This window comes from Elephas maximus, chromosome 2, assembly GCF_024166365.1.
Source record: "Elephas maximus indicus isolate mEleMax1 chromosome 2, mEleMax1 primary haplotype, whole genome shotgun sequence".
NCBI classification, from domain to species: Eukaryota; Metazoa; Chordata; class Mammalia; order Proboscidea; family Elephantidae; genus Elephas; species Elephas maximus.
The window spans coordinates 40,973,837-40,997,392 of record NC_064820.1 but is presented as its reverse complement, the minus strand read 5'-3'; the positions used below and the strand labels follow the sequence as shown (position 1 = coordinate 40,997,392).

Genomic DNA, 23,556 nt, shown 5'->3' with positions numbered 1-23,556 from the left:
CTGTTCAAGTCCACCCAAAGGTACCTCAGAAGGAAGGACTGGAGACCCACTTCCAAAAAATCAGCCATTAAAAACTCTGTGGAGCACAATTCTACTGTCACACACATGGGGTTGCCATGAGTTGGAGTTGATGCAACAGTTTTTTTTTTAATTTTATTAGCCATCCATGTGGAAATGGAAGCAGTCTGTAAGAGAAACAAGCTCAGAGTTTGGGGAGGGTGAGAAATAGAAATTTCAGCATTATCAGCATCTATAATACCTCGAAAGCCACGGGAATGGATGAGATGATACAGGATTGACTTTGGATAGGGAAGGGCTGAGGCCTGGGCCCTCCAACAATTAGTGGTCGAGGAGAAGCGGAGGATCCAGAAAGAAACCCTCCAAAGGAGCAGAGGAGACCCAGAGAGGAGGGTCACAGAAGCCAAGTCACTGAGAACACATTATTGTTGACTTTTTTTTTTTTGGTTAACACATTCTTGAGATAAGTATCATTGAGTCACTGCTTTATACTAGTAAAAAGACACAATTATACAAGTGCATCTATCTGTAAAGGAAACATTCTATTAAGAAAGCATTATGAATAGATGATAGGATTGTGACTGTTTTGGTATTTTAATAATGCATTCTCCTCTGCTGCTGCGATAAGCCTTGGAATTTTAGCACATGGACCAAGAACTATGAAATTTATATAACAGTACTGCCTTGAGATAGAGTCTTGGGGGAATTTTCACCTATAACTACCTAATGTGGATACTTCTCCCAGGGAATGTTCTCGATTTATATGTATGTTTATTTTTACATATATTGTTTTGGTACCTTCTATTTTCAGAACCACTTCAAAATCTATTCTTTCTTACTTTGGATTTTTGCTCTCTGTCTGAGTTAATGAAGGTTCCCTTTTTCAGTGGCCCTCATAATCTGGGAAAGGTCATATCTACACTGACTATCCTGATGATAGTAACATATACAACAAACACCATGTTCACGTATGACGTTTGGAAGATCCATTGCCAAGACACAAGCACTTTATAAAAGCAAAGCACTGACACGGACATCATATTTTGTTAAAAGGACAAAGGAGGAAGTTGGAGAATATTTATAAGTCAGGTACTCTGAAGACAAAGTGGGACACAAGTGCCTTCTTTTGGCTTCATTTCTTTTCCTCTGTGAGTCTTGAAGGTGATCTCTCTCCATCACTTCCTTGTACATGTTCACTCCTTTGGAGAACTATTTTAATATCCTAAGAGAAAAACATTCAAAGTAGAAGTTACAAACATTAATAAATAATTTAGGATTAATTATCAAATTTTCACTTAATACGTGGCAGTAATTAAAGTTTTTTTTTTTCCTTTGGGAGAACAGTTCCCCATTTCACTTTAATCCTGGGCTGTAACTTCTAGATGTGCTGTTGGAAAGATATGGAAGATCTTAGAGCCTCAGTTCCGTCTAATAATGGAGTTCTCTTCATATTAAATAACATTTGTAAAAGCAATAAACAGAGTCAGATATGTAATGAACAAGCCAAAAGATTAGTTATTTTCTTAGTAATGAATAAAAAACAGTGTTTGCCTTCTATTAAGGAAAATTCTAATGCTCAATTAATAATTTCCATAGATTTGTAGAATTTTAGAATAGCAGATTTCTGGGATTGCTTATTTTCTCCATTTTTTTTTTTTAAATATTAGGGGTAGACCAGTCTGCTTTTTATCTGCCTCAAATGTCCACTTATCTTACATTTTATATCACAGTTTCCAAACAAATTTAAAAAATTATTACAATGTAGAAGGGGTGCAAACTCAGGTGCAAAATATGAAATTACATTTGTGTAGCTTTTAGTTCTTTTATTTCACAAATTTAGGGAAGTGCTTTAGGAACGTAAGATTTCTTTCTTCCGAGCTGAGGTCCAAAGGTTTCAGTTTGACTGTGGTCATTTTACTCATGTAAGTCCGTCATCTGAGCTGACGTCACACATTGCGTTTATCAGTCACTGTCAGGAATCATGGTGAATCATTTTCCCAAGAGATCTTGCTCTTTGAAAACACTGATGTTCTACAGCCAAAGGTCAACTTTGAGTGAATCATGGAAAAAAGAAAAGCTGGTCACCACTGACCTTTCTATTCATTCCCACTGCTATCCTTAACACCATGTCTTCTCTGAATACCGTATCTATAATAACTAATGCTGGGCATTGAAAGTTAAGTTGGTGATTAGAAACGAGTTGACCTGTGTTTATTTGATGCTCTGTAGTATAGGAAAAATTATAAACTCCAGATATGTTTGAACCAGCCTTGGCTAAATTTATAGCTGGAATCAGGGACCATGATTTTCAGTGGCAGTTAAGGGGGAACCTTGAGAGAGTCAGAAAACAACCACCATATTTTGTTATAAAGATAAAGAAGATTGGAGAATTTTTTTTTTTTTAAGTCAGATACTTTAAAGACAAAGTGGGATCCAATCCCTTCAAGTCACACTTATAATAAGTATTTTCCTCATGCCATTGGGTCCTGACTCCTTTGTTTATAAGAAATTCTCCTGTGACATTGTTTTTAACACTAAAAGGTTTACTGCTTCCTCCTTATTCTTAAGGAGGATATATGCTTGATTTATAGGTTTGCTAGAAGAAATGAACATTCACATATTTATTATAAGAAACTATGTTTGTTAGATTGCTACAGAAAATTGTTCACTTACATTTCTGAATATATTTGTCATAGAAAATTGACTTTGCTCACCAACGGCCCAGTTACAGCGCTGATCTTGTTACTTTTAACTAAGCCATTCTCTTAATTATTTAGAAATATTACTTGAAAATAACTCCTTGTATAAGGTCTAGGAAGTAGAATTAAATAAATGACTTGAACTGATTAACTGTAAAGCTCAACACAAAAGCTGGCTCTCCCACATACATAACTGGTTACATTGAGCTTCCTGGGCCCTGGGTTTGGACCCCATTTTGGATATTAGCAGGTCTAAGCTTTGTCATCGTGGTGTGAACCAGTGAAAGCTTCCTGTCCCTCCAAAGAGAAGACGCTCCATTCGGAGATGAAATGCCAGCTTGTCAATCCATTCAGATCAAACCTCACACGGCTCAGAAATGATTCTTGCGCTTGAAACTACCTAGAGTCTAACACTAATAATATTAATAGTATCTCATATTTATTGAATACATTTTATCTGGAGGCACTGAGCTAAGTACTTTATGTGGATTAACTCATTTAATTCTTACAAGAACCTGATGAGGTAGGATTGATAATTATCCCTATCTTACCGATGAGGAAACCGAGGCTCAGTTGAGGCCACTTGCCCATGGTCACACAGCTCCTAGGTGTGAACCCAATCAGTGTGACCCCAGAGGACACTCTCCTAACTACAAAGCCAGGCAGCCTCGCAATAGGAGCAAAACTAAAACATACGATAGGTATGCATATTCTCAAATACACATGTTTTCTCAAATACACATTTTAAAATGTTGCTGCTTCTAAACCCGAATCTCGTAAACAGAGATGTTGGGCAACAGCCTTCACTTCCCACTGTTTGTAATAGCAAATAACATTTCAACCTGAAAAACCACACTGTAGCTTTTGCTCTGCTTATCTAGAAAGATCTTCAAATAACATCACTGTGTGGTTAAAGTTCACTTTAAAATGTGATATATTTACTTGTACATGGATATCTGGAGAACAAAAATGATGACAGGATGAGTGTGATGTTTCCTGAGGTTTTTTTTTTTTTTAATTAACAAAAATGAGAATCGAGCACTTTACTGGAAAGGGATGTGCTTTCATTTCAGAGTGTCGGGGTTTGGGCTTCCCAGGTTATGGGCACAGCTCTCCTTGTTTCACAGGCATGTGACCGAGTCGTGGTGTGGTAGCCACTGTCCTCTTCATCAGAATCCTTGGGGGAGTGACAGGGAGAAGATGGGAAGGATGAAGGACGAGGCGAGCGAGGGTTGAAGCAACTGACTTGGATAGATCTGAATCACCCCAGCAGAGAACTAACTAGCTAGTTAACTCTCTACTATGAAAGTGTCAGGTGATACTAGCACTGTGGTTGGTTAATTGGAGGTCAGACACTCTAGCTTGGTGGCTCTCAGCCAGAGCAGTACCACCTACCTAGGGAGATTTTGGAAGTGTGAAGAGGTGTTTTTTTGGTGGTCAAAGTGTCAAGATGCTCCTGGAACATAGTGGGCGGGGCCTGGGATGTTAGCCATCCTGCCGGAATCAGGACAGTCCCACACAATGAGGAACTGTGCTGTCCACAAGGCCAGTAGTATCTGAGTTGAGATACAACTCAGGTTAATAAAACTCCTTGCAAAATGAGGGAAATACATGATTAAAAAGAGCCCTTTTGCCTTCATCTTTCCCTGAGAGGGGAGCTGATCCCCTAAGGCAGTCACATGTTGGCTGTTTTCTCTTCTCAGGCAAAAACCTAACACCATCTTCTCTGAAAAGTAACTATATTTGGCCACTCTGGCCAAAGTGAGGATCTTCCCAAAGGGTCATGATTTTGCAGGAATTTTCCTCCCATTATGTGCTGTAATTGTGGCATTGTTTTAGGTGCCCACTTGTTCTTGCTAACAGAAAGATAAATTCCGTTATGCTATGCACAATTCCGAAAGATTTTTGTGAATTATTTTGCAGATTCGAAATAAAAGGGCTATTTCCTGGAACATGAAATAGTTCGTAGAATGAAGTGTGGGATAATGTGATTGGTCCATGGAACCCACTTTATGCAGAATGCTGTTTGCTGAGAAGAAAGCAAAGGGGAGCAGATCCATGCACCTGTGAATCTCCCGCATCCTGCACTTGACACTGGCTCGCCCTTCCTCTCTAGTTGTCTAGTTCTTATGGGTCTAGTTCTGATGAGCTCTGTCCCCCCTAATTCTAGAGTTACATTGGTTATGCCTTCCTCATCCTAAGAAGAGAACTAGTGAACCGCCAGTTACTGTCGGGTTGATCCAAGTGGAGAAGAAAGCCAGTCTGTATTGATGAAGTATGAAATATAGGAAAATGTATAAGTTCAGATGCAAACAGTAAGTATGTAGTGACAGTATGAACCTACTGAGTGTATGAAATTACGTATAGTAGGATTTATCTTATATTAGCAATAACTGGAACACTGCTTCCAACTATTTGGGGCTTATTTAAATAAAGAGACACAAATATATATATATTTAAAAAGGAACCCTGTTAAATGCAGGAACATAATGATATCATATGGCTAGGAAACAAACACTTAGGAATGAAGAAATTAATATCATATGACGCTCCTGCTCAGAAGCATGTCAATTCTACATTGCTTTTCAATTCAGCCCAAATTTCCCCTTGTGACTTTGTGTTTTGTAATTTTGCCTGAGGTTACTAGTTCAGTGGGGTCACTGCAGCCTGTGCAGACCGGCTCTTCAGTCATGTGGTTTATGCTCCTCCCGCACACTCCTGCTCCCACCCATACTTCTCTCACCTGGGTCATTGTCTCTTCCCCACCCACAAGCAAATCCCTGTAGACTTTCTCCCCTTTTCCTCCCCTTTCCAGAATCCTGGCCATCTTATTTCTTCTTCAGCAGACTCCCTCCAGGCATCTAGCACAAACAAATGTCCTATGTTTTGAATTCCTGTAATTTTGCACTTTGTTGGTTTACCTTATAGCATTCACTTGTAATTCCTGCTTGTAAAAATGACCTTGCAAAACAGGAGTGGAATTTTCTTGACAGCAGCAACTGCGTTTGGTACTCGTGTTGTGTCTCTCCCATCGCTCTTTATACTACTGGCCTTAGTACTGGTGTTGTTGTTAGGTGTTGTTGAGTCAATTTTCAACTCATAGCAACCCTAGCTGATGGAGTAGAATTGCCCTATAGGGTTTTCTTGGGTGTGATCTTTTCAGAAGCAGATCACCAGGTCTATCTTTGGTGGATCCTCTGGGTAGGTTTGAATTGACAACCTTTCGGTTAGCAGCTGAGCACTCAACCATTGCACCACTAGGAGTCCTTGGTGTCAGTACTAAGTGCTCAGTATTGAATAGTAATCGTATAGCCACCATTTCTAAAGTGCTTCCCATGTGCCAGAGGCCATGCCAACTGCTTTCCCTGCAAAATCTTATTTAATCCTCACCACAAATGCTTTATATATGTGTAACTATTATCCCCATTTAACATATAAGGAAGGAAGGATGAAGAGAAGTTAAGGTCAGGTAGCTAGCGAGTGGTGGATGCAAGATTTGATTCTATTGCTTTCTGATTTCGGAGTTTGTGTTCTTAAATGCTCTGAAATCGCCTGTGTTCTTAAATGTGGAAACCCTGGTGGCGTAGTGGTTAAGCACTACAGCCACTAGCCAAAGGGTCGGCCGTTCAAATCCAACCAGGCGCTCCTTGAAAACTCTGTGGGGCAGTTCTACTGTGTCCGATAGGGTTGCTATGAGTCGGAATCGACTCGACGGCACTGGGTTGGGTTCTTAAATGCTATAATCGCACTTCACTACTAAATGGATCTAAAGTCTTGACACCTACTAGCTTGTTAGAAATGAATTCCAATCATTACTAAAACAAGTGATGAAATTTATATTAAAAAAATTAGCAATCTAGAACAAATGAAGTTTAGGCACAAAAACATAGAAGTCTGGATAGTCTCGTTACTGGGTATGGGAAGAAACCTGCAAAAGGTACTTGGTTATCACTGAGCAGTCAGGAGTGAATGCATGTTCGACTACTTGCACTTTATCAAAGTGAAAGCGCTTTCATCAGAAATCCAGCAAATCCTTTGTAGTCCTATAAACGACTGGCCAGAGTCAAATAGGGAGACCTCTTGATGTTAAACCGGTATCTGAGACAGTTGTAGCAACTTCTCACACTCTGAAAGGGGTTGGTCTCAGCTCGGCCTTCCTTAGCCCTGGCTGTTGAAGATCCATGGATGTGCATTTAAGCATGCGTGGTTGAGACTTGCTGTGTGATCTCTGAGTTGCAGGTTCTTCCTTTCTTCTGCTGAGCTGGCCCAGTCTCTATGGGTTTCATCCTCAGTTTCCCCATTTTGCACACTGATTTCCTCATAGAAATGGGACCCAACCTTTCACATGCACTGTCACGCCTACTGCCTAGACAATGTGTATTATGATTAGAGTAGACTGCATATGTCAGCACTTGGCTAGGGATGATGGTCTGAGCTATTTCTCTTTGGCCAGGGGGATCCTATTCTCCATACTCTTCAATCAAGGGCTGGCATCCTTAGGGGGCTGGAACGATCCAGAATCTGATTACTCCATCCCCTGGTTATAAGTATTACCTGCCTCTGAAGTCTTCTGTTGTAGACCCAGTGAGTAGCCCCATGGCACCGATGAAGCAGCCCTACAGTACAGATAGCTGCCGACTGTGCCCGAGTTTGTGGCACTTTGGGAACTGAGGGCTGGCCTGATGCTGTTACTGGCTTAGATTCCCTGTTCTGGCTGAGTTTCTTCTTCCTCCCTGCTAGCCTACCTTACAGATGTCCCTGTATGTCCTGAACCTGCACTTAGCCAAATTAGAACACCTTTGGGTAATACTTACAGGCATTCTATAGTCTGAATAATTTGAAATCAGGTCTTGAATAAAAGGATGCTTCAAGAGAACAGCAACTTCAATTGGCTCCAGATTCTTGGCACCTAGGTCCTGAAATATTTTTATGAATTTCTTTAAAGAAAAAGAAGAAGAAGAAGAAAAAAAAAAACACAAAGTTAATTAACTTTAAAAATCCAGCAGATGTTAAAATTTTACTTACTAAATGAATGTGCCATAACTTCTCTACAATGATACATTTTGAGAACAGTTCCGTGAAAATATGCTCAAAATTTGACGGCAACTTTCCTTACGTACAGGTGGCCCCTTTTACAAAAATAATGTAACCAACCTCATAATAAATGTTCTCTGTCTTTAGGTGACTGGCAAATCTGTCACAGTCTTGTGCTTCGATTCCTCCTTGGAACACTTTCAGTAGTGTTTCCATGGAAATCTTTTCGGTGTTAGCATTTTCAGGGATTTCGTCTTCCTTTTCCTCTTTTAATTCCCTTTCCTCTCTTATATTTTCCTCAGGTTCAGGAGATGCTGCCACTGGACCCACATCAGTAAAGGAGAAGGTCTACAAAGTCCAATGAAGAGAACATGAAATAAGACTGAAGTCTTGGCAACAGCAGAGGCATTTAGAAAACACCAAGTTCATCACACACTTTCCATGCAGTGGAATAATAGTGCCTACCACAAACTAGCTAAACAAAGTTTAGAAGACAATATGCTAGTTGCACTGGAAATCACAATGATGAAATCCTAGACCAAGTTTGCTCATGGTCTATAAGAGGCCTCAGTGTGAGGTGTATCCTATTCATCTCTATACCTCCTTGGGCTTACCATACTGCCAGGTCCATCACAGTCCTCAGTCAGTCAGCGCTGGAGTAAGTTAGTGTAGACTTATAAGCATAAATGTAGCTTTTTAATAGTATTTGCTTTTGAAAATTGAATACAGTTGAAAGATAATGGCAAGTTAATATCTCAAGCTTGATTGATTCTAAGAGTTTCAGGAACATTGCTTTGTATATTGGTGGGTATTTTAACCCAATTAAACATTTAGAAGGCAAAACAGAAAACAAACTTGAATATAGAAAATCAGGTTGAGATTTCCATTGCTGCTCTTTGAAACCTGGCCGACAGCCATGAACTCAGGCATTTACATTTTGCGTTGGGTAAAGAGTAAATTCCATCAGAAGTAATTTATTATGCGTCAAAAACTTGAAAAATATTCATACCATTTGACTCAGTAATTATAGAGCTAAGAATCCTAAAGAAATAATTCATATCCACAAATATTTTTACATATGGGTGTTCATTCCATATTATTTACAGCAAAAATAGAAAACCTACATTTCCAAACAAGGACAATGGGGACACAAATTATACTACATTTGTGACAGAATACTATGCAGCCATGAAAACTATGATTTAAAAGAATAGCTTTTTTTTTTTTTAAAGAACGGCATTAGAAAACACATGTTAAATGCAAAAAGGATACAGAACACAAACTAATAAATATACCATGATCTTAATTTTCTTATATTATTACAGTTAACAGTGGTTACCTCTGGATAATAGAATATTTTATTTCTTTTTTCCTTTGTACTTTCTAAATTCCCTACAGTAAATCTCTCCCTCTCGCTGTCCCTCTGTGTGTGTGTGTGCTTGTGTGTGTGTGTAACCAATATTTGAAAATGGAAATTTTGGAATGCTGGCTGGCCAGATGGTGGAGAATACCTGAGTAGCGATTCTCTTTTATCCCCAGGGAGGACTTATGGTTTTGCTAATGCTAATTTAGGTTTAAAACAAGAGGAGGGTGCCAATGTCTGTAAAATTTGAATTAAATTTAAGCATTAAGTGCATAGATTGTGTAAGGACTTTCCCAATAGCCATGTAAGTCCCATGTGTGAAAAGATTTGGCACAGCACAAACTTAAGCCCCTGTAGCCATATGCTCCTGTTAGAAATTTTGGAGGGGCCATAGGCAATGGAACAAAGACAGGTTGCATTTGCTCTAATTTGGATTTCTATATCCTTTGCTAAATCATAAATTTAATCTAGAAGAGAGTGAGAGCAAGAGAAAATGCTCTACAAGTTGAAGATTTAGGAATTAAGTATAAATATATATGCATATATTGGTATGTCTATATATTTGTGTGTATATAAGTATATACATAAACACATACACGCACATACACACACACCTATATATAGATATGGAGCCCTGGTGGTGCAGTGGTTAAGAGCTCTCCTGCTAACCAAAACGTTGGCAGTTCAGATCCTCTAGCTTCTCCTTGGAAACCCTGTGGGGTAGTTCTACTCTGTCCTATAGGGTCACTATAAGTTGGAGTCAACTCGATGGCAACAGGTTTGGTTTTTTGGTTATATGTAGATACACACACACACACACATAGTGGTTAGTTACTGTCAAGTTGATTTCAACTCATGGTGACTTGGTATGTGTCAGAGCAGAACTGTGCTCCATAGGGTTTTCAAGGTTGTGACCTTGTGACCTTTTGAAATAGACTGCCAGGCCTATCTTTTGAGGTGTCTCTGGGTAGGTTCAAGTTGCCAACCTTTGGGCTAGTAGTCAAGCACTTAACTCTTATGCTACCCATTTATATACACACACAGACACATATATATATATTCAGTCTGTCTCCATTCTAAAAAATTTGGAAATACTACATGGCAGAAATGTGAACCTGGCCTTTGTGTCTCTACCTAGGAGGCTTGAGGATCATGCTGTGGATACCTGTCAATAATTTCCTGGGGCAAAAGATCACCTAGCAGAGTGAAATGAACATACTCGGAGGATAAAACATCATGCTGTCTGAACGAAGGATGCATACATACATTTCTATTCAGAGTGAAGCATAAGTGCTCTGAGCACAAGATACAGACAGAGCCTGTGGGTGGGTGAATGACTAGTCTGGTTAGATAAGCAGGGACACCAAAGTTAATCAGTGAAGGAATCTGGCCTCTCTGCAGCAATTCTGTAATTGTTGTGTGCTGCTGAATAGATTCTGACTCATAGAGCCCTCATGTGACAAAGTAAACTGCCTCATAAGGTTTTCTTGGCTATAATCTTTTATGGTAGCAGATTGCCAGGTCTTTCTCCTGTGGAGCCTCCAGGTGGGCTCAAACCACTGACCTTTCTTTTGGTTAGCAGTTGAACACTTAACCGTTGGAGGGACTAATTTTTCCAAGAGGACATTGGTGGTCCAGTGGTAGAATTCTTACCTTCCATGAAGGAGACCAGTGTTCAGTTATCAGCCACTGTACCTCATGAGCAGCCCCCACTGTCAGCGGAGGCTTGGGTGTTGCTATGATGCTGAATAGGTTTCAGTGGAACTTCCAGACTAAGATGAAAGACTACAAAGAAAGGCCTTGCAATCTACTTCTGAAAATCAGCTGATAAAAAGCCTATGGATCACAACTGATCATGGAGATAGTGCAGGACTAGTCAGCATTTGATTCTATTGTGTGTGGGGTCCTCATAAGTCAGGGACTGATTTGATAGCAGCTAATGACAACAACAACATTAATAATTTTTCAAAGACCCAATATAATCATCATGGGATAAATTATTTTTTCTTTTTTTATATCCTATTTATTTTTGGTGGCAATATATACAACCAAACATGCAACCATGCACAATTTCTACATCAACAGTTCAGTAACATTGGTTACACGCTTCACCTTGTGTCATGATTCTATCTCTACCCATATTGTTTCATCACCATTAATTTAGGCTCTTTGCTTCTTCAAGTTCTCATCTGTGCTTTAGATTATCTGCTGTCAGTTTACAGTCATATAGATAATTCTTTATAATACTGTTATGCTTGAGGCAAAAGTTATTAATTGGGCTAAAACTGTTACTTAGTTTAACAACAGCTTTATGGAATAGTTTTTGTTCAAGTTTTAAAGATTATTTCTGGGCATTATATTTGGGAGTTCCCTCAGTCTCAATGGATCCAGTAAGCTTAGTTTCCATGTTAGTTTGAAGTTCTATTCCACATTTTTCCTCCTTTTGATCAGAATCCATCTGCTGGGTCCGTGATCAAAAGGTTCAGTAATGGTAGCTGGGCACCATCCATTTCTTCTGGTCTCATGGTAATGGAGGTAATAGTTTATGGAGGCAATTAAACCTGAAGTCCAGATAAGTGCATTTTTTTTTTTAAGTCAAAAGGTAGCAAATCAAAGAATCTGAAATTTTAGAGGAAAGAATCCTTAAATGATTCGTGTCATGGGATGCTTTTTGAAGTTCTGCTATTATTTGCATGCAGAGCTCTCTAGGAGGTTGTGAAAGAGGAGATTTAGTGGCTCAGTGGGAAGGGAGGGAGATGAGGGAGCCAGCAAGCGTGACCAAAGAAGCCTGGTTCAGCCGCCTGAGGACAACAGGGTGTGCAGAGCAGGGGGCTTCCTCCAACAGAAAGCTCTGGAAGATAGTGATTATGAATGTGGCTGCACAAACAAAACCAGTGATGCCAGTTTGGAGAAAAGCCAGTGCTTCTGAATGAGGAATTATCAGTGGCATCCAAGCTCTGTGTGAGATCCATTATCATCTAAGCAATGGAACAGATGGTGGTGCTGCCAAACGCCCTGTCACGTGAAGCTAACTCTCAAAGGTGGCCCTCAAGGACTATGTGCAAATGTGTCCAAATAATGGTGCTGGATGTTTTCCTGACTGTGCATTTCTATTAATCAGTCAGTTGGGTCCTATATCTCAGAAGGTGGCACGGAAGTTCAGTCCTTGGGACCAACATGGGCAAAGTTGTCAAGGAGCAGAATGGAATGGAAATGTATGCGTTTCAAATCCCAGGACCTCAAAGCCTCCTGCCAAGATGCTTTTTACAAGACTTCTAAAATGTTGGGGATTCAGGCTCTTAATTTATGGAATTCTCACAGCACAACCTCTTGCCACACAGGTGACAAAATGAGTCGTTTTTCCAAATGTCACTCATTTAAAAATTCACCAGGATCAGCGCATTGATGATGAGGGCCATGCTCTTGTGCTTCTTTTAAATTACCCACGAAGCCATGTCTTTAAACAGAGGTCTGCACCACACCGGGTACAATCAGCTTGGATAGCAGAAACAGAGTAAGAAGGAACGAATATTAGGGCAATTGTTAGCTGCTTATGCAGAAAACAAAAGCAGAGACTTGCTTGACTGTCTTAGGAGTGAAAATGGATCTGTTGGAGGAGATATTTCTGAGGTTATGGCTTCCTGGGGTGAGGTTGCCCAGGAAACCAGAGCACAGTGGGAAAGGGAACAGAAATGGAGCAGTGTGATTGGTGACAAGATGGTGAGGACAAGAGGTGAGGAAGAATGGAAGATGTGGATGGATCCTCTGTTTTAAGAACTCCTGGGGTTCACTCCAAGCCAGGAACCAGGCTGCTTGTGTGTGACAGACCAGGGGCCCTGTCCCCTGTCCCAGTCAATCTCCACTGTGCAGTATGCTTGGTTCAGTTCCTGTACAGTGTGCTTGGGGTTTAAAAGAGCTCTTGAGAAGAACGTTGTAGGACAGTTGCCTCCTGGGAGGGAGCAGAAGCAGACCAAGCAAATGAGTGGTTCAGGGAAGGAAGGGGCACAGAGCCTTCCTAAGATAGCTGGCCTGGCTGTTACCCATCCAGGAGGCTGTCTGTTGCTGTGGCAACAGCTCTAGCAGATGTTTCTTTTTTCCTAGTCATTTCAGTTCATTTTTGCCTCCTGGATCCTGCTATTGCCTCTGCCTGCAATGTCTGCTTCCTTCTCTCTGCCTTGGAGACTGGACTCCCTTCTTCCCCCGCTCTGCCCCTTATTCCCTTCCTTCCTAGCCATATTTGCAAACATTATTTGAGTACTTGCTATATGGCAGCTACTTGGGAGCACATAAACATAGGTAGGAGTCCCTGGGTGGTACAAACAGCTAATCTGCTTGGCTACTAAGCAAAAGGTTGGAGGTTCAAATCCACCCAGAGATACCTCAAAAGAAAGGCCTGCTGATCTACTTCAAAAAAATCAGCCATTGAAAACCCTGTGGAGCACAAACTCATGGGGTTGCCATGAGAATTGATCTGAAGGCATTGTTGTTTTTGTTAGGTGCCCTTGAGTCGATTCCGATTCATAGCAACCGTATGTACAACAGAATGAAATGCTGCCCGGTCCTCGCCATCCTCACAATCGCTGCTATGTTTGAGGCCATTGTTGCAGCCACTGTGTCAATCAATCTCCTTCAGGGTCTTCCTCTTTTTCGCTGGCCTTCTACTTTACCAAGCGTGATGTCCTCCAGGGACTGATTGCTCTTGATAAAAAAAAAAAAACCCTTGATAACATGTCCAAAATATATGAGATGAAGTCTCACCATGCTTGCTTCTAATGAGTACTCTGGCTGCACTTCTTCCAAGATGGATTTATTCGTTTTTCTGGCAGTCCATGGTGTATTCAGTATTCATCACCAACACCACAATTCAAAGGCATCAATTTTTCTTTGGTCTTCCTTACTCATTGTCCAGCTTTCACATGCATATGAGGCAATTGAAAACAGGCACATCTTAGTCCTTAAAGTGACGTCTTTGCTTTTTAACACTTTCAAGAGATCTTCTGCAGAAGATTTGCCAAATGCAATGCATCTTTTGATTTCTTGACTGTTGCTTCTGTGGGTGTTGATTGTGGATCCAAGTAAGATGAAATCCTTGATGGCTTCAATCTTTTCTCCATTTATCATGATGTTGCTTACTGGTCCAGTTGTGAGGATTTTTGTTTTCTTTATGTTGAGGAGTAATCCATACTGAAGGCTGTGGTCTTTGATCTTCATCAAAAAGTGCTTCAAGTCCTCTTCACTTTCAGCAAACAAGGTTGTATCATCTGTATATTGCAGGTTGTTAACGAAGGCACTAAAAACTGGTAACTGGTAAAAATGATAATTTCTATGGTGTTTGATGAACTCATAAATATTGCATAAACATTGATATCCTTGGCATTAGTGAGCTGAAATGGACTGATATTGGCTATTTTGAATCAGACAATCATATGGTTTACTATGCCAGAAATGATATCTTGAAGAGAAATGGCATTGCACTCATCCTCAAAAAGAACATGTCAAGATCTGTCCTGAAGTACAACCCTGTCAGTGATAGGGTTGTATCCACATGCCTACAAGGAAGACCAGTTAATAGGACTATTATTCAAATTTACACACCAACCACTAAGGCCAAAGATGAAGAAACTAAGGATTTTTACCAACTTCTCCAGTAGGAAATTGATCAAACATGCCATCAGGGTGCATTTGATAATTACTGATGATTGGAATGCAAAAGTTGGAGACAAAGAAGAAGGACTGGCAGTTAGAAAATATGGCCTTGATGATAGAAACAATGCCAGAGATTGCATGATAGAATTTTGCAAGATCAAAGACTTCTTCACTGCAAATACATTTTTTGACTAACATAAATGGCAACTATACACGTGGCTTTCGCCAGAAGGAATACACAGGAGTGAAATCGATTACATCAGTGGAAAGAGGCAATGGAAAAGCTCAATATCACCAGTCAGAACAAGACCAGGGGCCAAAGGTCGAATTGCTCTTATGCAAGTTCAAGTTGAAACTGAAAATTAGAACAAGTCCACAAGAGCCAAAGTACAACCTTGAGTGTATCCCACCTGAATTTAGAGACCATCTCAGGAATAGATTTGACATGTTGAACACTAATGACCACAGATCAGACCAGTTGTGGAATGACATCAAGAACATCATATATGAAGACAGCAAGAGATCATTAAAAAAGACAGTAAAGAAAGAAAATACCAAAATGTCAGAAGAGACTCTGAAACTTGTTCTTGAACGTTATGTAGTTAGAGCAAAGGAAGAAATGATGATGTCAAAGAACTGAACAGAAGATTTCAAAGGGCAGCTCAAGAAGACAAAGTATTATAATGACATATGCAAAGACCTGGAGGTAGAAATCCAAAAGGGAAGAACATGCTCAGCATGTCTCAAGCTGAAAGAGGTGAAGAAAAAATTCAAGCCTCGAGTTGTAATATTGAAGGATTCGACAGGGAAAATATTAAACGATGCAAGAAGCATCAAAAGAGGTTCGAACGGATACAAAGAATCACTATATCAAAAGGAATTGGTCAACGTTCAACCATTTCAGGAGGTAGCACACGATCGGAAACTGATGCAAGGAAGCTGCAAAGAAGGCATTGATGAAAAACAAACCTCCAGGAATTGATGGAATACCAATTGAGATGTTTCAACAAACAGATGCCTTACTTGAAGTACTCACTTTTCTATGCCAAGAAATTTGGAAGACAGCTATCTGGTCAACCGACTGGAAGAGATCCATATTTATGTCTATTCCCAAGAAAGGTGATCCAAACAAATGCAGAAATTGTTTAACAATATCGTTAATATCACACGCAAGTAAAATTTTGCTGAAGATTATTCAAACGGAGTCGCAGCAATGTATCAACAGGGAACTGCCAGAAATTCAAGCCAGATTCATAAGAGGACATGGAACAAGGGATATCACTGCTGATGTCAGGTGGATCCTGGCTGAAAGCAGAGAATACCAGAAAGATGTTTACTTGTGTTTCATTGACTAAGCAAAGGCATTCAACTGTGTTCTTAATAAATTTTGGATAATGTTGTGAAGAATGAGAATTCCAAAACAATTGTACTTATGAGAAACCTGTACATAGATCAAGAGGCAGTTGTTCAAACAGAACAAGGGGATACTGCATGGTTTAAAGTCAGGAAAGATGTGCATCAGAGTTGTATCCTTTCACCATACCTATTCAATCTGTATGCTGAGCAAATAATCTGAGAAGCAGTACTATATGAAGAAGAACTGGGCATCAGGATTGGAGGAAGACACATTAACAGCCTTTGTTATGCAGATAACACAACCTTGCTTGCTGAAAGTAAAGAGGACTTGAAGCACTTACTGATGAAGATCAAAGACCACAGCCTTCAGCACAGATTACTCCTCAACATACAGAAAATGAAAATCCTCACAACTGGACCAATAAGCAGCAGCATCGTAGAGAAAAGATTGAAGTTATCAAAGATTTCATTTTAATTGGATCCGCAATCACGGAAGCAGTAGTCAAGAAACCAACATAGCCATTGCATTGGCAAATCTGCTTCAAAAGACCTCTTTAAAGCGTTGAAAAGCAAAGATGTCACCTTAAAGAATAAGGTGCGCCTGACCCAAGCTATGGTGTTTTCAATTGCCTCGTATGCACGCGAAAGCTGGACGATGAATAAAGAAGACTAAAGAAGAATTGAAGCCTGTGAATTGTGGTGTTGGTGAAGAATATTGAATATACCATGGACTGCCAAAAGAACAAACAAATCTGTCTTGGAAGAAATACAACCAGAATGCTCCTTAGGAGCAAGGATGGCAAGACCGCGTCTTACATACTTTGGACATGTTGTCAGGAGGGATCAGTCCCTGGAGAAGAACATCACACTTGGTAAAGTAGAGGGCCAGTGAAAAAGAGGAAGACCCTCGACAAGATGAATTGACACAGTGGCTGCAACTATGGGCTCAAGCATAACAAGGATTGTGAGGATGGCGCAGGGCAGGGCAGTGTTTTTTTCTGTTGTACATAGGGTTGCTATGAGTTGGAAACAACTTGATGGTGCCTAACAACATAAAGGTGTTTGGGATGTGGATTAAGGGGTGCCAGTACACCAAACTTTTCATGGAGGTGGTCACCATGAGTTGGAGTCGACTTGATGGCAACAGGTTAAAGAGTGGTAACACGTTGCTCCCAGATTCAGGGTACAAACAACTTAGCAGTAGGATTTAAATAGATAAACAAATCCCTGCCCAGTTGATACATGTCTCCTTACTGGTGCTTTGAACTGGTTGGTTTTGGTTCGAACCCCTGCTGAAAATTTGCATTTCCGTTCCAGATATACTGGATCAGAATCTATATTTTAACAAGACCCCTGGGTGATTCTTACCCCCAGCATCATTAGCATTGTCTGAGAATTTGTTAGAAATGCAAATTCTCAGTAGGGATTCAAACCTGAACAATCCAGTATAAGGCCTGCTCCTTATTTCCCACTCCTTTGCCCCTCTAGTCTATTCTTACCACAGCAGCCAGAGACTGCAGATACAGTAAAGCCTGTGAGAGCTGGAACTTGAAGGGACTGCCTTGTTTTTCTGGGTCTCACAAGTTTTCTGCTTTGACAGGATGCCGTCTTATCACTTTTCTATTACTTGTTTTAGTGGAAAATATTTGAGTTTCCTTCTCTGACAGGTTTTCACTTTACATGGGTTCCGACTTTCACAGGTTTTACTGTGTGTTTTAAGCCAGATGACCTCAGGCCTCCAGTGACTTCCTCATCTCATGCAGCATTGAAGTAAAGGTCCCTACAGCGGCCCTCAGAGCCTTTGCTTCCCTCAATTTCCTTTCCCACTACTCTTGCCCAGTGGAAGAGATTTTTTGTTTTGTTCTCTGCTGTATCCCAGGTCAAGAGTGGTCCTAGTGCACAGAGGTGCTCAGTAAATGTTGTTTGAATAAATGACGGTGCGCATGAGATGATGCTCAGCCCCACCAAGAGGTTCTGAATATAAACGGGGTACAGTTTTTTTACAGTTGAGTGAGTGCTCAGTGCCTGTCTTGGATGTCAGGGGAAGCTTCAGGAATGATTTGGGATTTGAAGGAGGCCTTGAAAAATGGGGAGGCCTCAGGCTCCTTGAGATAAGATGAAGGGTATGCCAGGTGGAGAGAATAGCAAGAGGAAAGGTAGGAAGGCAGGGAAAAAAGAAGGCATGAATACCTCTTTTGATTGGTGTCTTAGCCATCTAGTGCTGCCATAACAGAAATACCACAAGTGGATGGCTTTAACAAAGAGAAATTTATTTCCTCACAGCCTAGTAGGTTACAAGTCCAAATTCAGGGGAAGGCTTTCTCTCTCTGTCAGCTCTGGAGGAAGGTCCTTGTCCTCAATCTTCCCTGAGGGGAGGAGCTTCTCAGGTGCAGGGACCCCATGTCCAAAGGATGTGCTCTCCTCCTGGTGATGCTTTCTTGGTAGTATGAGGTCCCCTGTCTCTCTGCTTGCTTCTATCTTTTATATCTCAAGACATTGCCTCAAGACACAGTCCAATCTTGTAGGCTGAGTCCTGCCTCACTAACACAACTGCTGCCCATCCTCCCTCATTAACATCAGAGAGGCAGGATTTATAACATACAGAAAAAATCACACAATACTGGGAATCATGGCCCAGCCAAATTGATACACACATTTTTTGGGGGGACATAATTCAATCCATGACAATTGGTAAGGCTCATGTTAATCTGTCCTTTAGTCTGCATTCCGTCCATGTTTGGTATATAATTCTGTCATTGTTTTCTGCATGGATGGGGTAATTAGACACAATCCCTTCAGGAGAGCTTATTGTGCTTCTTCTGCGTCCCTCACAGATTCCGGAGCTATGCAATGGGCATGATTTGCAGTTAATTAATTAGTGGATTGATCCACTCAATAAAAGGTTTCCTGAGCTCTGTGCGGTAGGTTCTGGAATGCAGAACAAGACAGCTGTCCCTCCTCCTCCCCTTCCGGTCTCCATGGATGGGGGAGGGGCTTAGAGTCCACAGAGGAAGTTATGAAGAAGTAATTATAAATGTGAGGAGTATTGTGAAGCGGAAGCACCGAGTGCTATGGGGGCATTTAGCAGGATGTGCCTGACATCGCTGGGGTCAGGGATGGCCTCTTTGAGAATGGGCATTTCATTGGTGCTTCATGGTGTGCTCTGATCCAGGCTAGAGTTAGGTTAAGGAGGACCAATCTATTGGGGGACAGAGAAACATCCCTGGGAAAGCTACAAATGTCGTCCCAGTGGGTGCAGATCATGGCTAACTCCTCAGTAACTGGAGAAATTTCAACTCGTCTTCTACCTTCTAAGAAGACAGCATTCACGAGCAGAAATAAACACTCACTGCTGCTCTTTCCATCCTTGTATACTTGTTGAACCAGTATCTACAGCATGCTGGTTTGAAGAACACCAAACTATCAGCTTACAATGGACTCTGTTTGGCCTTGTTTTTGGCCCTGGTGGAGGGGGAAGGAGATCTTTCTGTCCATCTGCTTGGGGCCAAATTTTAGGATTGTGTCCAAGAGAGCCTACCTCTTCCTGGATAGCCCCCATTTTTTCTAACTACCCAGCACTCTCTTATTTTGACAAATATGTCTGAAAAGGGAAGAAGTGTGGCTGGGACATCTAAAGAGTCTGGACTGGGCAGGACCCCCTTCTCTTCATGTCTGCAAAGGGAGAAGAGAAAAAAGTGCTCCATTAGGAGAGTCCCAACAAGGTCGGCTTCCTCTGTGGACTCTAAGCCCTCTGCCAATCCATGGAGACCGGAAGGGGAGGGAGAGGGTCAGCTGTCTTGTTCTGCATCCCAGAACCTACCGCAGGGCCTGGCACAGAGCTCCTTAGTTAGCACCTGTCCTCAGGCTCTTCCACTTGAAGAAGCCAGAGATGTCAGATCCTTGAAATCTAAGGGGAACGTAAAGCAGTATCTTAATTAGACATTATGTCCTTGGATGCAGGGACACAAAGTGCCTGTGGATTTTAGTTGGCCAGGCTCTGGCCCAAAACACTCATCAGTTCCATGCAGTATGGGAGGTGTGCCTGAGTCCTGAACTTTTTTTATATGGAAATTTCACACCATTTAACTAATAGGTTAGGTGGATATCCAGCTGTTTTTCATTACCTGGGTCAGCTTTACAGAGCAAACTTTGATTCTACAAAGAAACTTTGAGCAAATTTTGATTTTACGACAAAAGCATTTGTTGGACATGACTCAACAGTTATTAATCTAATTCAGTAAGCTGGTCCCTGGATGGTGTAAACAGGTTGTACTCGGCTACTAACCTAAAGGTTGGCTAGCCCAAACTCACCTGGCAGAGGCCTGGAGATCTGCTTCTGTAAAGATTATAGCCAAGAAAACCCTCTGGAGCAGTTCTCCTCTGTAACACATGGGGTCGTCATGAGTTGGACTTGACTCGACAGCAACAGTTTGGTGTTTTTGGTTTACTCCGTATAAAGGAGGAAACCCTGGTGGAGTAGTGGTTAAGTGCTACAGCTGCTAACCAAAGGGTCAGCAGTTTGAATCCGCCAGGAGCTCCTTGGAAACTCTATGGGGCAGTTCTAATCTGTCCTATAGGGTCGCTATGAGTCGGAATCCACTCAACAGCACTGGATTTGGTTTTTCCTGGTTTTATGTATAAAGAAGTCCCTCGGTGGCACAGACGATTAACATGCTTGACTGATAACCAAAAGGCTGGAGGTTCAAGTTCACCCAGAGGCATCTCAGAAGAAAGGCCCAGTGATCTACTTTCGAAATATCAACCATTGAAAACCCTATGGAGCACAATTTTAATCTGGCACACACGGGGTTGCCATCAGTTGGAGTTGACTCAACAGTCACTGTTTATTGCTTTATATGTGTAAGGCAGTAAGTTAGGCCTCTGGGGAAATACACAGATAAAAAGACCAACAGAGTCTCTGTTGTTAGGAGTTTAGGATCTTTTGGCATCCTTCTTCAGGTGCCAGTGTGAGTCCATTTCTGGAAGGCAGTTACCTTATCTACAAGTGGAGTAGGAGTTTTAATCCTCCGGAAGACGTGAGTCCCGATAGCCACACTGAGGGCCCTGTAGACGCCTTCCACAGTATCTGGGTGACAAGCAAAATAAAGCAGCATCTGTGTGTAGTCAAGCTGGGGTGGGTCCTTTTCATAATCAGCAAACAGCCTGAAGAAAAACTGGCAAAGGAAAAGGATTCAATCAGAGACAAAATTTGTACACTCTGGCAGTTAGTTGGTGGACACAGAAAGGAAGAATTCCTCCAAGAGTTTACCTTCTGAGAATTAATAAGAATTATGAGAATTCAATTAGTAACATCAACATGTCATGGATGGTATTAACTGAAGGAAGTCTCTGGGTAGTGCAAACAGTTGGTGCACTCGGCTGCTCACTGACAGGGTTTGAGCAGAGCTGGCATGAGCTGACTAGCGATGTTTCTCTCTTATCATGAGGCTGTTGCATTATCCACGTGAAATGACTGTGGCTTCTTCAGACGGCAGCAATGGGACTGGCGTGAAGTGGTCTGATCCTTGGTTTGTTTTGAAGGTAGAACTAACAGGATTTCCTGAGGGATTAGATGTGGGGTTTGAAAAGAAAAATTGGGAATGACTCAAGATTTTGGTCCCAGCAACTGGAAGGATGGAGTTTCCATTGATTTAGATGGAAGAGGCTTTGGGTAAAGATGGAAGTGGTGGGTGGCAGGGAGGTGAGTGAGATCAGGTGTCCAGTTTTGGACATGGTGGGCTTTGGTGTCTACTAATATTTAAAGTGGAGAAGTCAAATAGGCAGTCACATCTAGGAATCTAGAGTTTGGAAGAGAAGTCTGGGGAGGAGATAGACATTTGGGATTCATCAGCAAATAGATAGCATTTAAAAGCACAAGACTGGCTTTAACAAATATTAACCAGCCAGAGGGAATGGAAGGATCCTATGTGCTTTCACATGGACAGAAACTGTGGAAAAGAGATTAGGGCAATACCTGTGAATTTTAATATGGCAAAAACTCAAACCACTTTTCTCGGGAAAAACCTCTCTGGATTTTTAAACGGTGGGGATGTTGCTCTTGGTGCTGAGTGTGTGGAAAGCTGGGCGGTCAAGACATATGGTCCACTGGGCCTCGGCAGTCACAAGAAAGTACGTTGTCACTGTCAGGGGACAATGATGTGATTGCAACACAGAGCTATCTCACGGTTCCTTTTTCGGTTCAGCTGGACCTTTTATTCAGTGCCTGGGTCTCTGAGGTCAACCAGGCCCAAGGACCATGGCTTTGCCAGTCCCCAAGAGCCCCTGAAAAGTGTGACTCAGACACAGGACTGAGATCACAGAAAACACCAATGACAAACTATGGGAGCTGGCTGAACCCTACACTGTGGCTCAAGCTCTTACTTTAGGAGAAGACAGAGGCCTTGGGAGATGAAGGGATCTGCCTAATGTCCCACAGTGAGTCATGGCAGAACTGGGAGCAGAACCTGGGACTCTCAATTCCCAGGATTCCCGATTCATGGGGGCATTCCTTTTTTCCTCATTTGGTCTTTCCTGTTCTAATTACAGCAAAAGTACTTCTCTTTGTTGCTTTACATTTTCTCTTTGGATGTCTTTCTTTAGCATGTTAACCATTAACCACTGTTTATTCTTGTTTAGTTAACGTGGTTAGCTTCTGCATAGCTAATACTTATACTGGGCTTATTATGTGCCAATTGCTGCTCAAAGAATAATGCACGTATGAACTCACTCCACACAACAGCCCCACTAGAGAGGGGTTATCATCATCCTTATACTGATGAAGAAACAAGGCACAGAGAGGTTAGATAACTCTGTTAAAACCTCACAGGTTGTAAGCAGTGGAATCAGGAGGCAAAGTGTGTACTTTTAATCCCAGGGTAAGGGCACTGAGATTTATATAATGCTAAGTACCCAATCCCCAGGGCATTGAGACGGTGGAAAATATCCTCTTCTAAAAAAAAAAAAAAAAAATTTTTTTTTTTTTTATTCTCTGGACATCACCACCACCACCATCATTATCACACACACTCACAAACACACACGTCTGTTAGTTATCTTTTGCCTCGTAAAAGCACTTCTTTCTCAGACCCTATAGTCCCTGCTGGCACAGTGGTTAAGTGCTAGGGTGCTAAGTGAAAGGTCAGCAGTTCAAATCTACTAGCTGCTCCATGGGAGAAACATGTGACAGTCTGCTTCTGTAAAGATTACAGCCTTGGAAACTCAATGGGGCAGTTCTACTCTGTCCTATAAGGTCGCTATGAGTCAGAATCAATGTGCTGGCAATGGGTTTTAATGGGATGGGCCTCTCACTGCTTCCAATTGTTCCTTTCTTTCCCTATCATTTTCCAGCAGTTTGGACAGCAGCAGGTGGGAGCCACACCCTTCCTTGGTAACTACTGGAATGCCCCTTTCCACATTTCACTGCCTCATAGTGTCAGGGCT

General features: G+C 41.5%; 1 protein-coding gene across 12 annotated transcripts in view; it reads right to left on the bottom strand.

The window, feature by feature from the left end:
* Positions 1-601: 601 nt before the first annotated feature.
* The window catches only part of SPEF2 (sperm flagellar 2), a 219,227-nt gene continuing 196,272 nt past the window's right edge, over positions 602-23,556 (bottom strand). For all 12 annotated transcript variants that reach the window (XM_049862178.1, XM_049862139.1, XM_049862149.1 and 9 more), the window contains 4 exons: positions 21,111-21,290; positions 7,872-8,099; positions 7,532-7,654; positions 602-1,240 (listed from right to left, as the gene is read on the bottom strand). In XM_049862178.1, coding sequence (XP_049718135.1) covers positions 1,151-1,240; positions 7,532-7,654; positions 7,872-8,099; positions 21,111-21,290 — 621 coding nt within the window. In that variant the 3' untranslated portion in view covers positions 602-1,150. The remainder of the gene's footprint in view (positions 1,241-7,531; positions 7,655-7,871; positions 8,100-21,110; positions 21,291-23,556) is intronic.